This window comes from Molossus molossus, unplaced genomic scaffold (genome assembly GCF_014108415.1).
Source record: "Molossus molossus isolate mMolMol1 unplaced genomic scaffold, mMolMol1.p scaffold_m16_p_1, whole genome shotgun sequence".
Lineage (NCBI taxonomy): Eukaryota > Metazoa > Chordata > Mammalia > Chiroptera > Molossidae > Molossus > Molossus molossus.
This window is the reverse complement of record NW_023425344.1, coordinates 244,309,688-244,326,618: the sequence shown is the minus strand read 5'-3', so window position 1 is coordinate 244,326,618 and position 16,931 is coordinate 244,309,688. Positions and strand designations below refer to the sequence as shown.

At 37.8% G+C, this 16,931-nt stretch overlaps 1 protein-coding gene across 8 annotated transcripts in view; it reads left to right on the top strand.

Annotated features, from left to right (window-relative positions):
- Positions 1 to 16,931, top strand: part of DICER1 (dicer 1, ribonuclease III) — a 69,048-nt gene that overhangs the window by 19,505 nt on the left and 32,612 nt on the right. For 5 of the 8 annotated variants that reach the window (XR_004958583.1, XR_004958584.1, XM_036253290.1 and 2 more), the window contains exons 2-9: positions 5,517 to 5,580; positions 6,490 to 6,590; positions 10,086 to 10,274; positions 10,922 to 11,084; positions 12,488 to 12,618; positions 13,963 to 14,097; positions 14,490 to 14,650; positions 16,554 to 16,722. Coding sequence is in view for 6 of the 8 variants with exons in the window: in XM_036253290.1 (XP_036109183.1) it covers positions 10,131 to 10,274; positions 10,922 to 11,084; positions 12,488 to 12,618; positions 13,963 to 14,097; positions 14,490 to 14,650; positions 16,554 to 16,722 (903 nt within the window). In the remaining 2 variants the exon portion in view is untranslated. The other 3 variants (XM_036253263.1, XM_036253280.1, XM_036253271.1) reach the window with 3 other exon arrangements.

The window sequence follows — 16,931 nt, the reverse complement described above, 5'->3', positions numbered from 1 at the left end:
GTCTGGGGGCCAATACTCCAACCACTGAGCCAAACCGGCCAGGGAAAATTGTAGGGAATTTTAAAATACAGAAAAGTTTTAAGGAAAAGAAATTACTCCTGGTAGTAATCACATCCTCAATTTTTTTTTTTTTAAACATCAAAAATTTTTTTTTTTCTTTATTGATTTTTAGAGAGGAAGGGAGAGGGAGAGAGAGATAGAAACATCGATGAGAGAGAGCATCGATTGGCCGCCTCCTGCATGCCCCTCACTGGGGATCAGGCTCACAACCTGGGCATGTGCCCTGACCAGGAATTGAACTGGCAACTTCTTGGTGCCAGGGTCGATACTCAACCACTGAGCCACTCTGGCTGGGCCACATCCTCAATTTTTTGATTGAATATTTTCTCTTCATCCCCCTCAGCCCCCCCTTTTTAAAATTTTTAATTTGAAGACATAATCATGATATTACTGTAAATAAAAACATTCTACTTTTTTCATTGAATGCCATAATATAAGCATTTTTGCTTATTATAAACTCATTATTTTTAATGGCTCAATTGAATTGCATCATGTAAAATGAATCATGGTTCACCAAACCATTCCCTCACTCATTGTGAGACATGTAGATTTGGGGGTGGAGGTGGGAAGGGCACTCTTTGCTACTGTAATTGGTAATGTTGAAGGGAGCATTTCTGATGAAGTTTTTTTGTGTGTTAATGTTGTAGGCTAGATTAATACACAAGGATTTCTGATTAATAATGATAGGTATGACAAGTAAAAGTAGAAATATCTGTGTAATTAAGTATCTGAAGATATTGGTGTTTAAATTCTTGATGTTTTTATCCCATTTCTCTTCTCTTTGGTCTCAGTCTTTGGTTTGACCTTATTAGTCTTTTTATAATCTATATCAATTAGTATTTAATAAACCCTTGAAATATTTATGTATACTATAGACATTTTGTATATTTCCTTTTTTTCCCTTACATTTTATATTTTTAAAACTTGTCCAGTTTGATGACAATGATGATTCTTCCCCATCTTATTGCCTAAGAAACAGTTAAAGGAAGTAATATTTTCAGTGATTTCTGTGGAGCCAACAGAAATAGCATTATAGTGCTTTTTGGTGTGTGTGTGTTTTGTTTTTTTTTTTTTTTTTGCTTTTAAAGAAAACTAGTGAATACAAAGCTATTTAACTTTATTTCACATTATATACTATAGTTTATGATTTAAATTTGATTTTTATCTGACAATTTATAATGACTAGGTAGTTCGGAGTTTGGGGTTTTTCATGTTCAAGGGGTTAAAATACTGTATTTTTTGTATACTTTAAATTTATATGAGAGTACATTTTCTATACTGAATTTTAGGATTAGTAAAACATTTAAAGTTTTCTTTAAGTAATGCCTTGTGGTCTTAAGAATTGTTTGAAAACATGGTTCTAGATAGAGATGGTAGTGGGGGAGCAGGAAGAGGTGAACCAGGGGAATTATGTATAACCAATGGACACAGACAACAGTGCCCTGAAGGGGTAGGGGTGGGGAGGAGGGTATCTGGAGAAAATGGGAGACATCTGTAATTCTTTCCTTTTCTTTTCTCTTTTTTTGTGAGAGAGTAGAAGGGAATTGAGGTGGAAGGGAGACATCAGTGTGGGAGAGACATGTTGATTGGTTGTCTCCTGCATGACCCCAACAGGGGTCGGGGATCAAACCTGCAACCCAGGTACATCCCCTTGACTTGATTCGAACCTGAGACCCTTTGGTCGGCAGGCCTACTTTCTAACTGCTGAGCCTAACCAGCCAGGGCTCAACAATAAAGAGAAAATTTTTTTTAAAACTTACCATTTGCCTGGCCAGTTTGGCTCAGCGGCTGGAGTGTCGGCCCACAGACAAAGAGCCTCGGGTTCAGTTCCATTCAGGGGCACATACCTCAGTTGTGGTTTGGTCCCTGGCCCTGGTCGGGGCTGTGCTGGCAACCAATCGATATGTCTCTCTCACATGGATGTTTCTTTCCACTCTCCCTCCCCCATTCTATCTGAAGGAAAATGGAAAAATATCCTTGGGTGAGGATTAAAAAGTTAAATTCTGCCGTTTAATGAGCATTTTCTGTGTTGCAAGCACTTTTTTCCCACTAGGTTTAATCTATACATGCACAATCTTATTTGATCCTCATAACAGTCAGGTGTTCCAATTTTGTAGATAAGAAAAGAACTTTAGAGAGAGGTAGTGGAGTCTGATAAACCTTGGTCTTCCTGACACTGGACCCCTGGCTGGCATTCAGATAACTTTGCTTTCTACATCCCCAGTGGCCTTACTCAGTGCCTCTCCTACAGCTGTGAGGAGGGGGTAGCTATATATGAGAACCTGTTAAGAGGCCAGAGCATCTGCTGGATGGAAGGACTTGAGTTTAAAACAGTTGAGACTCCTTTCCCTTCAATGTAAAAAACGGATGTTGGTTTTTTTTTAATCCTCACCCGAGGACATTTTTTCATTTTTTGTTCAGATAGAGCAGGAGGGAGAGAGAGGGAGAGAGAGAGAGAAACATCGACATGAAAGGTACACATCGAGTGGCTGCCACCCGCATGACCCAACCAGGGCCGGGGACAAACTGCAACTAAGGTACGTGCCCTTAGCGGGAACCGAACCTGGGTCTCTTTGGACCACAGGATGACGCTCTAGCCGCTGAGCCAAACCTGCCAGGGCATGTGGGAGTTAGTTTTAAACAACTTGGATCCTTTCTGTGCAGATTTCTTTTTAGTAAGGCTGTTGGCCCACTTAGCTCCCTCTTTTTTTAAAAAAACTCATCTTCCCAGTATAGTTGGGGAGCATATTTTAGGATTTCTCTTGTATTTAAGTTCCATGAAATGGAATTTTGTTACTTGGCATGTGTACTATTTGAGAATTAGACTGTTGGGGAAATATAATTAGAAACAAATCTCCTCGAAACCCAGAAAAATCTCTTCACAAGATAGAAGGAAGGGCCAGTTTTGTTATTGGGTAAACACTGAACCAGCTCCTGAAGAGATTGCAGAGACAGTGCTGATAATCCGTTACATCGTATTGTCAAAGCAAATGGCTAATTTCTTATCTTTATCACTGGAGGTAGGTTTTGCAATAAGGAGTTAGGTGGCAAATTAAGCTCATCTCTTCCTAGGAAACTTGGAGGTTGGGCATTATCTTTCTTGATTACATTTCAGAGATGGTTCTCAGGTCCTTAAGGAAACATTCCTGAGAAGTGAGTGAGAAGAGCTGGAGTTTTAAGAGTCACATACATTTGAAAAGGACTGAGAAAGAATTCTGTAAAAAAAGGGTGGGGAAGGAATCTCATTCATTTTTATCTGGGAGAATTAAGCCTCTTATTTTTAATGTTGCTCTTATACTAATAACCTTAGAAGCAACCATATAAAGCTGTCACTTTGTATCCAGAGCCAAGGGTGCCTTTAACAATTTAGTCTTGGTTGGAGTTATGCCTTGGATCACCATAGAATATTTGATATGTTAAAAAATTTAACTTGCATCGTGAAAAATCTTTAAAAGAAAGGGTTTATTAGGCCATCGCTAGCAAAGGAGACTGGTCTTGGGGTGTGGAACCTAAATAAACCAGCAGCAGCATGGCTTGGTGGGAAGGCGGCATGTTCATCTTCCTGGAGTTTTGCACGTGTTTTTATACATCGAGAGGGGGGAGAAAGATGTAAGCCATTTTGAAGAAATTGACATTGGCTGTAGACAAAGAAGACAGGAGAAGATGAAGCGGAGCTACTTCTAGGATAGGCGCAGAGTCCAGGGAAGCCTTGGATAGGAAGGAGATGGGCAGGTCTGGAAAGCTCAGGTGTAAATGAGAAGCCAAGGTTTCTGGATTTCAAAGGTGCCTGGCTTGTCTCTCTTTAGAATAATTGGGGAAATAGCCACCTGAAAATGAATCCAAAATTTTAGCATAGGCCAGGAGTGTGAGCAGTCTTTTGTTAGAGCTGGCTCAGTGCTATTAACGGGCTAACTGCTCTTTCTGTCTCTCTAGCCTCTGTAATTTTGATTTAGAATATCTCAGAATTGTTTTTCTGGTTAGTTGCTAGGAACTAAAAGCTCTTCACACAGTTTTTAGTTTTATCTGTCACAAAGTAGTTTTGCTCATGTTTTAATGTCACAGTGTTCGTGTTTTTCTTTTGTTCACTATGGGACTTTATGGTAGTTGTACTTTTGGGCTTCACAAGAGTAGGAATAAAATCTGGACATTATTATTTGTAAAGTTAATAGTATCAGAATTTATGACACATTACAAGAAAATGAATGAATTGGAAGTTCTCTGTGATCAGTTTTGAAAATGTGTAGCAGGAAGCTCTAGCTGCCTGTAGACTTCAGACAAGAAGGTTGGCTATCTGTTGTTACAAGCCTTTGTGTGCAAGGACACAGCCATATCCTGGATTAGATTCTAATGTGGGTTAAAGTTGTGGGTTTATACTAAAGCTTGACAGAGTGTCTGATATGTGGCATGTCTTTTTCAGAGTTATAAAGGGGCCTGTCAAACAGGAATTTGCGTGTTTGTAATTTAAGTTGTGGTCATCAATTAAAATGAGAAAATGTGACCTATTGGCTCTGTATTATGAACATAATAAAATTCTCAGTGTACTTGGCATGTTACTTTTCTAATGTATCCATAAAGAATTGTCTAGGAGAATAATTTGAATAACTCAGCAGTAATAGTAGGGCTGCAATGCATTTTAAAGGATTATCAGCTTATTATTTTGGTTATGGTGCTTGTAGAAAAAAGGTGGATATGAATTACAAAAGAGGGAGAGAGTGACGTTGGTGTATTGAATTTGCCTCTTACTCGGTGGCAGTATGGAATGGAATTATAAGTCATTATAAGTCGAAATGTGAGGTAGCTGTAGGAAGCACGAAATGACAACTAGGAGATAGGGAGATAAATGTATGTTCATGTAAAGCATGATACTGACTTGTGTTTAAGTGGTTTTAAAGCAAGATTTTACTGGGGGATAATGTAATTTGCTGCTGAAAATTTGTCCTTATATTAGATTATATTAACGACTTTTTTTTTAAATCCTCACCCAAAGACATTTTTGCATTTATCTTCTGATGGAGTGGGAGGGAGAGAGGAAGGAAGAGAAAGAGAGAAACACTAATATGAGAGAGACACATAAGTGGTTGTCACCCACATGACCCTAACCGGGGCCGGGGACAAACTGCAACCTAGGTACTTGCCCTTAGTGGGAACCGAACGTGGGTCTCTCTGTTCCGTGGGCTGACGCTCTAACCGCTGAGCCAAACCGGCCAGGGCATATATTAACAAGTTTTAAAATTTTTCAGTTGTATTAGAATGTAATAAATAAATAACAAATTTTAAAGGGTAGCTCCTTCAGACTTGTACTGTTTTCTTGACTCCCAGTAGATAACTAAATTATTTTTTCAGGGATCTTATTCTGATAAGTTAAATTTGAAAATTTTGTTCAGGAGGAAATTTCTTAAAGTTGATTTTTAAAAATAAGTTTGATGTTCTAAAATATTCTCTCTGATTGCTTTTAGGTTACCTAGGGTATGAATTAATACAGACTTGGAAACTGAAAGAACTTAGAATCAGCATTTTGAGGTAAATATGTACATACTTGAATAGTGTTAAGGTTTCCCCATTCTGCTTTGTTAACTTACTAGCAAAGTAAATTTGTGTATGAAATGAGAGAGTTGAACCTCCACAGGAATGTTCTTTAAACAACTAGACGGGACTTAGATAAGAGAAAGGAGACCACTGCCGGTTTTCTTCCTGAACTTGTGCTGGTAGAGGCGTTGCAGTAAGTTAATAAAATCTGGGGTCAAACCTGACAGAATCCACATTTGTTGATGAAATTAAGCTTGCATCTCAATACTTTGTGCTTCCTAGTTTTTGATTTATAATCTCTTTTAGGAGAACCACTCCTAAATTTAAATTTCTCTACAGTATTAACATTGGTGAACTGTTTCCTGAATTCTTTTATTCATAAATGAGTTCTGTAAGAGTTTATAGTGTGGATTTAACTGTTCTTTGAGTTAGTGTTTTTAATTTTATTTTGAGAATTTGAAATGGCTGATACATTTTATACACGTATTGAAGACCTATTACTAGGTGATTGGATTTTTCTGGTGGTCTTCATTATTTCTTTTGTGTATGTGAATTTAGGAAATAACATATACTTATCCTTTTATTTGTTTCATTTTCCTAGTTGCTATCTTTAGAATTTATTTACTTTGTTTCATTTCCTTGTATTAATTGTAGTCTTTACTTGAACTTTTTTCTTTCCCCCACATCTCTTGTAATTAGGCCTGCTATTGTTCCTTCTTTTGTTCTTTGTTTTAGAATAACTTACTATCCTAAAATAACCCAAATGTCTTTTGTTTACAGTTTAATACAAAAATAATGGCCTTTGTTCAACTCTTCATACCAATAAGGCACGCTTATACATGTGTTTATCTTTAGTCCAAGTACAGGAATCTTAAAATTGGCTATTTTTGCATTTATTTTTAGAGCAGAAGCATGGGCATGCTGTGATTTCCCAGTAAACTGCTATCACAATGTCAAAATGCAGTTCAGACAACAGCAACACAGAGGTCTCAGACATTAAAACGGTAAATCCGCGATATATTCTGTGTGAAAGTGGAAAAGAGTTTATCTGTGTGTTGTACTAAGTTGTTTCTAAGTGAGTAATATATGGAAAGTATGAAACAGCCACACCGATTTCATGAGTGTAAATTGTTTGAGCAGAAATTTAAAATCTGTGCTTGAAAAACTGTCAGGTGGAGTTACTGTTGGCTAAAGCAGTTAACTGTAGTCAGTCCATCTATGAACTGTAGTGCTTGTACCTACCAGCAGTGACTCAGCTTTTCATTAAGGCCAAGTTAAGGGAAAAATCTATTTCAACACGACAAAGAAAGTAAAAATTGGCAAAATTATAGGTTTTTCTGCTTTCACATTACTGGATTACTTGTTGAATTTTTAAATCTTGGATCTGATTTCCCTAAATAGGAAGTATATTACTGGGACCAGCCACTGTATACTAAAAGAATGAAAATTAATGTAAATGTTATATCCTTATGAAAACTATAACTTGGAGGGTTAAATTGCTGTCCTCCATTTCCTTACATACCCTCTCTCTTGCTACACCCTTCAAGGCCAGGAGGACTGGGTGGGTGAGGATTTCTAAACCAAATTAAAATAGTTTTTGAGCTGTCTATGATTCTGTTCTATACATCATTGTGTGGACATTCATGAATCTCTGATTCAGTTCATTGAATATTTATTTATCTAAGTGTGTATATGGTACATGTACGAGGAAATTTAAGAGCTGCGGAGAATGGGATTGCACATCTTGTTCTTATGGAGCATGTGTGCCAGTAGAAGAATGAGGTGTGCGAAGGTGTCTCTGAATATGCAGCATGGTATAAATTACGAAAGGCAAAAAGAGGCTGCTTGAAGGTTTTTATGTCACTCACGTAGACATTGTGTTCATTCTACAAACATGGTTGTTTGCCCTGTCCCAGGTGTGCTTTGGTACAGTGGTGACACAGGTGTGTGCAAGACATACAGCTCCTGAACTCAAGGACATCCTGGTTTTGTTGGTCATATTTATTTACTTTTTACAAATATTTATTTGGAAATGATTGAAATCTTATGGAAAAAGTTGCAAGTTCAGAACAGGACAAAGAATATGTGCTTTACCCATTTTGCCCCATTTGCTTATCAGTGTGTACACACACACACACACATACACACACACACACACAGCATGTGTACGTGGTTTCTTTTTCTGAACCATTTGAGAATAAGTTGCATATATCATGGCCTTTTACCACTAAATACTTCAGTGTATACTTCCTAAGAAAGGATAAGCTCTTATATAGCCCATAGCCATACTGCACTTAGTAACTTCGGTGAGTTTAACAACGCTGTTTTCTGCAGTTCTATCAGTGGACTCAATAATGTGCTTTGCGGCATTGTTCTGCCATACAGGATCCAGTCTGAGATTAGTTTCTGCATTTAGTTGTCATGTCTCTTGGTAATTGTCTTACTCTGGAACATTTTCATAGGTTATTATTATTATTCTTATTTAGTATTTTATGATACATTTTTTGAAGAATACAGACCTCCGTTTAAAAAAATAAAATATTCTTCCCATTTGTAATTGGACAATTATTTTCTTGAGTTATTAATTATTATAATTACCGATGTCATCTGTATGAGAAGAAATGCTGATGTGTGATTGTGGTAGGAAGGAGAGGTCTCAATTCTCGGTTGTACGTGTAGAGGAAGGTGTTTTTGGAGTTTTACACTGTTGCCCTCTTCTTTTTACCCCATCCTCCGCTGGATTTAGATGCCTTCTACCACATCTGTGATTTGGGTTGGGCGGAAAGTGAGGGATCAGGCGTAAGAATACATAATCTTAGACAGGAAGCAGCCTGTAGTAAGGACGGAGCAGTATTGCGGCAGCCCATGAATGTGACCAGGTGGGAGGGGCCTGCACATCGCAGGCTTGACCTTCACAGTGACCTGTGGGGTCTCGGGAAGATAGGTGAAGTGGGTTTCCACTTTGGATTCTTGGCAGCTGTGCTGAGTAAAAAGCTTGAATGATGAGCCTGAGGGTGTGCATCCTGTGGGCGTGCAGAATTGAGAAAAGTGAACGCTTAGTGTGGGGTGAAAGGAATGGCTGCTGGGGCTCTGGTTCATGGAGAATGAGCAGATTGTTTCTTTGATCCAAGGAAAGTAATGACTTGGTAGTTTTTCATAATGTGCTCTTGGATACTTTGCTTTCTGTCTTCCTCCAAGAAGGGTAATGAGAAGGGTTGTACTGTCTGGTCCACAGATGGCGCATGCCTTGCTGAGGTCCGTGGCTCCTGCAGCCGTATGCCCCTGTTCCACTTGCCCGAGATTGCACTTGTATTTGGTGGATGACGAATCCTAGTCAACTGAAATAATCCCTGAAATCAGAATTTGTATTGTGCCTGTGCAAAAAAGAGGACTACATTTGAGACTCGTTGAATTAGATGCAACGACTGAAGTCACTGTGTTGTACCAAGGTTATAAATTTAATGTGTCAGGAGATTCAACGTTTTTGTTGTCAAGGAACAAAGAGCTGTATCCTTTCTTTTCAGTTTCATAGAGTAATAACAGTGAACACTCCAAAGCAGCACAGGGGAGAAAATTCCCTTCCACGGGCAGTGAATTCTGCTGACAGTAGGAAAGCTGATGCTGGACTTTGACAGAGAGAATTGAAACCCAGAACCTCTATCTGCACATTAGGAATTTTAGAAAGGCTCCATTTTTATTTTGCCGTTTTACATATCTTTGGGAAAGATGACACGAAATACACAGGAGTGCTTAGATACCATGTAAAGCTATCATTTCACAGAATGGTGTGCTTTGTTTTAACTTATCTAGGATATGTATAATTCTAAAGATACATATTTGAATAGTTGATCATCTGTGCTAGGTTGATAGTTGAGAAAAAGACCTATGTTTTTTGGTCTTTAGATGAAATGACTAAATGTTGGCAGGCATTTGACTCTCTCCTCTACAGGCACAGAGCTGAGTGCCTTCCGCACCTTGTCTTTTCATCAGTAATAGCATAGTGGACTTTACAAACGACAATTAAAGTGTATTTTTGTATATGCTTACATGTTTTATATATACATATATTTTAAAAGGTGTCATATTATACATATCAAGGGCACAGTTCTCTTAGTAAATATAGATATGTATCATCTTAATGGACTCAAAGTATTTCATTATAGGCATACCATAATTTGCTTAGCTAATTTTTTATTAATACATTTAAAGTTATTTCTTGTTCTTAGTAATAATGCAGCAATAAATGTTCATGTGCATACATGTTTGTACAGTTGTCTAATTCTTTAGACAAGTTTCTAGGGATAGGGTTGCTGGGTTGGAGAGAATAGAATGCTTGACTTTTAAAACGATCCTCTTAGATCAAGAAAAAGCTGAAACAGTTATGGGAAGAGTTTGAAAGGCCCATAGGGGTGATATTCTGATGTTTCTCTTGTTTCTGTGCTTTCTTTTGTTTTTAACCCTGCATGGTTGTGTAATGGTATTCTTTTTCCCTTTTGTAGTAAGCTCTGCTAGAACAAAAATGCAATGAAAGAAACACTGGATGAATGAAAAGCCCTGCTTTGCAACCCCTCAGCATGGCAGGCCTGCAGCTCATGACCCCTGCTTCCTCACCAATGGGTCCTTTCTTTGGACTGCCATGGCAACAAGAAGCAATTCATGATAACATTTATACGCCAAGAAAATATCAGGTACTAATGAGAACACTAATACTGGAGCATTTTCACTAAAACGAAATAAATTAGCATATAGTTGACACAACTTATAAAACTCATTTACCTTTTTAAGCTTTCCTCTTCTGATTAATTTTCTCATTCCAGATATCTTTGTTCTTAATAATCCTTTTCTTTTCTAACATCTGCTGAGTAATTGGTTTGATAGTTTTATTTGTGAAGTTCCTTATTTTTTTCCCCCCTCCAAAAACCTTGGTTCCTCCAAAAACTGTGGTTCCTTAATATCCATTTGGATGTGTCTGTCCTCATGAGCTGGGTAGGAATTGAGATTGGTTTGAACGCCTGTGAACTGGCAGAACCCTGGTTACTGTAAATTTAGTCTTTCATATAATTCTAGAGAAGTAGTCTGTCCGTGCAAATATCTTTCTTAAGGAAATTGGAAATGCGTTTTAACATGGGTATACAGCACAGCTCTATAGAACAGGCATTGTAATGCCTCTGATTGTTATTTGTATGTACAGATACAGAAAGTATGCTTTTGGGCAAATTTATTGGAGGAAGTTTTTAGAAAACAGTGGATTTTCCTGAATTAAAAGAAAATCTCATTTTCTAAGTTTTGAACTTCAATAAGAAGTGTATAATCTTTTTTTCCACTGTATTTCCAGGTTGAACTGCTTGAAGCAGCTCTGGATCGTAATACCATAGTCTGTTTGAACACTGGCTCAGGGAAGACGTTTATTGCAGTACTACTCACTAAAGAGCTGTCTTATCAGATCAGGGGAGACTTCAACAGACATGGAAAAAGGACGGTGTTCTTGGTCAACTCTGGTAATAAAAATTACTTTATCACATTATGTGGAGGAAAGTGATGAGATTTTCTTTGTGGGCATTGGGTTAAATTATTGGAAATGTAGAGTTTGACGAGTAATGTACTTGTTGCAGCTCTGATAGAGAGCTGCTTATTTCTTAACTTTGTGGTATTTCTCTTAAATGTTAGCCATTTTATGTCACAGCTGTTAAACCAGCTTTTCTTTGAAATGTTGCATTTAATTCTGATTCTGCATTAAAAAAATATATTTTAAATTTTTTTCTTAATTCATTTTAGAAAGAGAGGAAGGGATAGGGAGAGAGGGGAGAGAAACATTGATGAAAGAGAACATTGATTGGCTGCTTCCTGCATGCTCCCCACCCCCACCCCTCCCCAGGATTTGGCCCACATATGTGCCCTGACCAGGAATCGAACTGGCAACCTCTTGGTGCATGGGTCGATGCTCAACCACAGGTCGAGCTGATTCTGCGTTTTGTTTTGTTTTGTTTTTTATCCTCACCCGAGGACATTTTTGCATTTATCTTCAGATAGAGCAGGAGGAAGAGAGAGAGAAACATCGATGTGAGAGAGACACATTGACTGGTTGCCACCCACATGACCCCAACCAGGGCTGGAGACAAACTGCAACCGAGGTACATGCCCTTAGCGGGAACTGAACCTGGGACTCTCTGGTCCGAGGGCCAACACTCTTAACTGCTGAGCCAAACCAGCCAGGGCTGCATTTTTTAATGGATTACTATTGGAACGTATTCTAAGTGTGACGGTTATTTTATTTCTGAGATAGGTAACTTTTTGACTTGTGATTTTGCTATATCAGTTGTAGAAAGAAAGTTAGATGCTTCTTAATAGTTAGATACTCAGTAAGTTTAAAATCCTGGTTTTATGTGTTTGGAATTATAAGATATTCAGTAAGTTTAAAATACTGGTTTTATGTGTTTGGGATTATGTATTAAAATAAAAGGTATGAAATGTGAACCTGAGCTGTGAGGCACTAGTACAACCATGCTACTCTTCTTCTTTTGAAGATACTCTCAGCATGTGATGTTCTTCTGTGCTGCAAATACATGTTAGTCTGTAGTGTTTCTTAGTGAAGCGATCTGATTTTATTGGAGAAACACAGGAGGGATGGAACTGGAATAGTTACCATTCCAGCCTAGAAGGGATATTCTTAGGTTGGAGAAAATCAGTTATAAAGAAGGAAGGTGGTACAAGGTTCTCTGAAGTGAGTGACAGAGGCAGGGTGGTGAGTCTAATAAGTGCATTTTGGAAATATCTAAAATATAGGTACTTAGGTATAATACATAATAACAAGGATTTCCTTAGCTGTCTTCATCATCAGTAGTTCAGGGAACCAACTAGAGCCAGCTTCTCATATTTACATGGAGTTTCTCTTTGTAATCAGCAAACCAGGTTGCTCAGCAAGTGTCAGCTGTCAGGACCCATTCAGATCTCAAGGTTGGAGAATACTCAAACCTGGAAGTAAATGCATCTTGGACAAAAGAGAAATGGAACCAAGAGTTTACTAAGCACCAGGTAAGACTTGTAGAGAAATTTCACTCTGTAAATCCCTACATGTCCTTGACTTGGTTTATAAGACAACCGGTAGCTTGGTTGTCTGCATTGGACTTGAAAATGACTTTCCTGGGCTTTGTCAGCCCAGAAACTAGCCCTGTGCACTCTTCCTCCCCCTGGGTCTCATCCTAAGCCAAATAAATGGCTGATTAGTATTGCTCTTACCTCACAGTATGATTCACTTGCTTGAAAAGCACAGACTTTGACTACATATTTCCAACTTTCAGATAACATGCTTTTAAAAAACGTACTCTTGAGTTAAATGTCTTGAAACTGGAGACATTTCTTGGTTGAGCTCTTTGGGTCTTTGATGAAACTGCCTCTAACTTAACGTTTCTATGTAGCCAGCATGTGTTGAGGGCCTTTTGTGTGTTGAACATGTTGGTGGATCTGAAGTGGTTAAGAGCTGCTTCCTGACTAACCTATAACAGTCTACATACAAGTCTGCTGGTATGTCTGACATATTGGGTTAAGTTTGCATTTAAAAAGCACTTAAATGTCCACAGAATGATAAGCTATAAAAAGAACATTTAACGGCAGTAAAAAAAGAAGAAAATCCTACCCTTTGCAACAGTAGATGGGCCTGGAGATGGGCCTGGAGAGCATTATGCTAAATGAAATAAGCCAGTCAGAGAAAGATAAGTACCATATGATTTCACTCATATGTGGAATCTAATGAACAAACTGAACTAACAGGCGAAATAGAGACAGGCTCATAGCTAGAGAGCAGACAGACAGCTCGGGGGTGGTGGGGGTGGTGGGCAGGGAGTATGGAAGAATTGAGCAAAAAAAGAGACAGAGCTCATGGACAACAGTATGGTGATTGCGGGGGCACGAGGAGGGTGGGTGGAGGTGGGAGAGGGTGTAGGGTGGATAAATGGCAATGGAAAAAAATTTGATTAAAGAAAAAAAGAGCATGTAGTTTTTGTCATCTTCCAGAAAACCTAGTCAGTTCAATGGGGAAAAAACCAGTGTGAATTGTTTTGTGATTTGATTGAATCGACAGGTCTCATTAGTCAAAATATGACTGTAGGAACCTGAAAACCTGAAGTAGATTTAAGATTTATCATAAAAACATGGTTTCCATTATCAAGAATGTTTTCCTCTTAGTTTCATGTTTTCCTGATTCTACTTCTTGGTTCTAAAGTACAAGCGTTCATATATTTAGAATTTTTGTTTTAATTTTGACGAGTGGATTTCTTAGTTCTTACCTATAATACAGTGGCTCCATCATTTCCTCTCATATAAGTGTGTCCAGGCAGGCGAATGACACATTTGTTTGTACTGATGTCGGTTTCATTTTAGGTTCTCATTATGACTTGCTATGTCGCCTTGATTGTTTTGAAAAATGGTTACTTGTCACTGTCAGACATTAACCTTTTGGTGTTTGATGAGTGTCATCTTGCAATCCTAGACCACCCCTACCGAGAAATTATGAAGGTAAGTTTTTATATTTTATCAGTCTTAATAATTCAGGTCAAGTTATTAAATATATAAAAAGCAGTGTTTTTATATATCAAAAAGATAATATTAGTTACAAGTTTTGAGAACTTTGTTCCAGTGTATGAATGAATTAATATTAAATTAATGTTCATGTACATCTTTACAGTAATAAGCTATAATATATAATCTATAAGCTAAATCTAATAAAAATTTAAACATAACAAATCTGCCTTTTTGATAAACAGAGCTTTTAAACAAACTACCATAATTCTGTAAGTCATACTTTTAGTATTTGTCAGTCTTCTTGACATGTTTTAATATGGTGTTATCTCTTTTGTTATGGCCTTGCAAAATGAATTTCTCACTGTTAGTATCTTTTATTATGTTAGCTCTGTGAAAGTTGTCCATCATGCCCTCGTATTTTGGGACTAACTGCTTCCATTTTGAATGGGAAATGTGATCCAGAGGAATTAGAAGAAAAGATTCAGAAACTGGAGAAAATTCTTAAGAGTAATGCTGAAACTGCAACGGACTTGGTGGTCTTAGACAGGTATGCACTTAACAGTGGACTTGGTGGTCTTAGACAGGTATGCACTTACGGTGGACTTGGTGGTCTTAGACAGGTATGCACTTACGGTGGACTTGGTGTGCCTAGGCCAGCTGGAGCCGACTGAGCCTCCGTTACCTTTCAGGGCCTTGTGGACAGCACCTGCTTAAGAGTAACCAATGGCTATTAGAAGGAAAGAGCAAGACTAGAAGTTCTTGATCAGGACAGTTACTGGCGAACGCAGGGATTTAACCTTGTTTCCACAGAGAGCAGCAGATTGAGGCGTTCCTGCCTTAGGAGAGAATATTGCATAAATGCTGGCCCTTCACGTTTGCTGATATTGATGAGGACTGGGAACGTGAACAGTCCTTTGTTTTTCTGACCTAAATGTCATGTGATGGTGTGAAAGAACATTAGAGAATTTAGTGCTTTGCAAGATGCTTTAAAATCATTGGAAACACCCTGTAGTTTTGAAAATGGGTGTGAATTTCTAAGATGTTTATGATTTCTAGGTGTGTCTCTTTGAGGAAGTTGCTATTTTAAGTTTCATTAAAACACACATGCACGCTTTTGATTTAAATTCGTGGAAGGGAGCCTATGTAAATTTCGTATTAGCCAATTTATATAAAAATACCTTTATATTCTTATCAAATGGAGTATTTAACAAGGCTAAAGATTACCAAGTCGTGGCTCTTGGAACATTTATAATAAATAGAGATTAATTGCTCAGGTTATGGATTTGAATCAGACATGGGTTTTGAATACTGGTTCCACTAATTGTAAGCTCTGTGACTTCAAGTGAGTCATTTACTGTTCCTGTGTCTGTAGAATGGCATTGACACTGGTTTCAGGGGATTCTTTGATGATTAATTACATTGACACCTAGAAAACACATTGCAAGGTGCCTGCCATTTAGTAGAATTTTATAAAAGTTCTCTTTGTAGAATGAGAAGAAAAGGTAACGTTTCAGGTTATGGAACTTAGGTATTTGAATGCCCTTTGAAATACAGATCTTAAAACCTTTAGGACATGCTATATTTGACTTCCCTGAGCGGAAACAATCTATGATATAGCAGTAAACTTGCTTTTATGCAGCCTGAATTAGATTGGTAGACCTGTATTATTGAAGTCTTCAAGGAAAGTTAGAGGTATTAGAGCATTTAAGTAAATTCATTAAGTAATTTGAATTTGGCATTACCTAGTTCTCTAAATGTGACTCTTTGGTTAAGTATAGATTTTGGTTGAGAATAATGAAAACTAGTGTTTAAATATGTCTTTACTGTATTTCTTTTCCTTAATTAATTATTGTATGTGCTTTTAGAATATTATGTGCCATTCTGGTTGTCATTTTATGAAAGGCATGATAGATCCAAGGAATGTTACTGTAATTGGCTGAAAGTTGGGGGGAGCTTTCCCTATGTCAAAAGATGTTAAAAACACATTAAAAACAAAGTTGACATTTGCAAATGCTATATATTTCAAATAGTATGAAAGTGGATCAATTTAATGATAACACTTACCCCTATGACCTATCCCCCATCCCTGATTTCTGCTTCTGAAAAGTAATCATTATTGAGTTTCATGAGTATTTTGACCAACATTGTTTCCAAGGAGGCAAAAGATGAAAGTCTAAACCTAAAAAACAAAATAAAAAACCTGGCACAGTAATGAATTCACAGAATTCTTTGAGTGTCAGCTTTCTGCAGCCATTCCTTGAGCCTAATGGGCGCACAGGCAGTGTGGGCATGAGAGAGCACCACTTCAGGAAGGCCTGTGTGCTGCTCGTTACCCAAGTCGGTGTGCGGACTGAGTATAGGGGTTTCTTACTTGCTTTAGGTATGTAGTGGATCATAATGCAGTCGTGAATTTATTGTAGTATTAACAGCTTTTATTTCTGATGTTAAAGATATACTTCTCAGCCATATGAGATTGTGGTAGACTGTGGACCATTTATGGACAGAAGTGGGCTTTATGAAAGACTGCTGAAGGAATTAGAGGAAGCACTTAATTTTGTCAACGACTGTAACATATCTGTACATTCAAAAGAAAGAGATTCTACTTTAATTTCTAAACAGGTAAGCATATACAAAGTAAGTATAGGATGTAGAATAAAAGACTTGTGTTTATTTAAACATTTTTTTTTGATATTTCTAGAGAGAGAGAAAGGAAAAGGGAGAGATAGAAACATGGATGAGAGAGAACATCAATAGGCCGCTCCTGCATGCCCCCCACTGGGGATCGGGCCCACAACCTGGGCATGTGCCCTGACCAGGAATCAAACAGG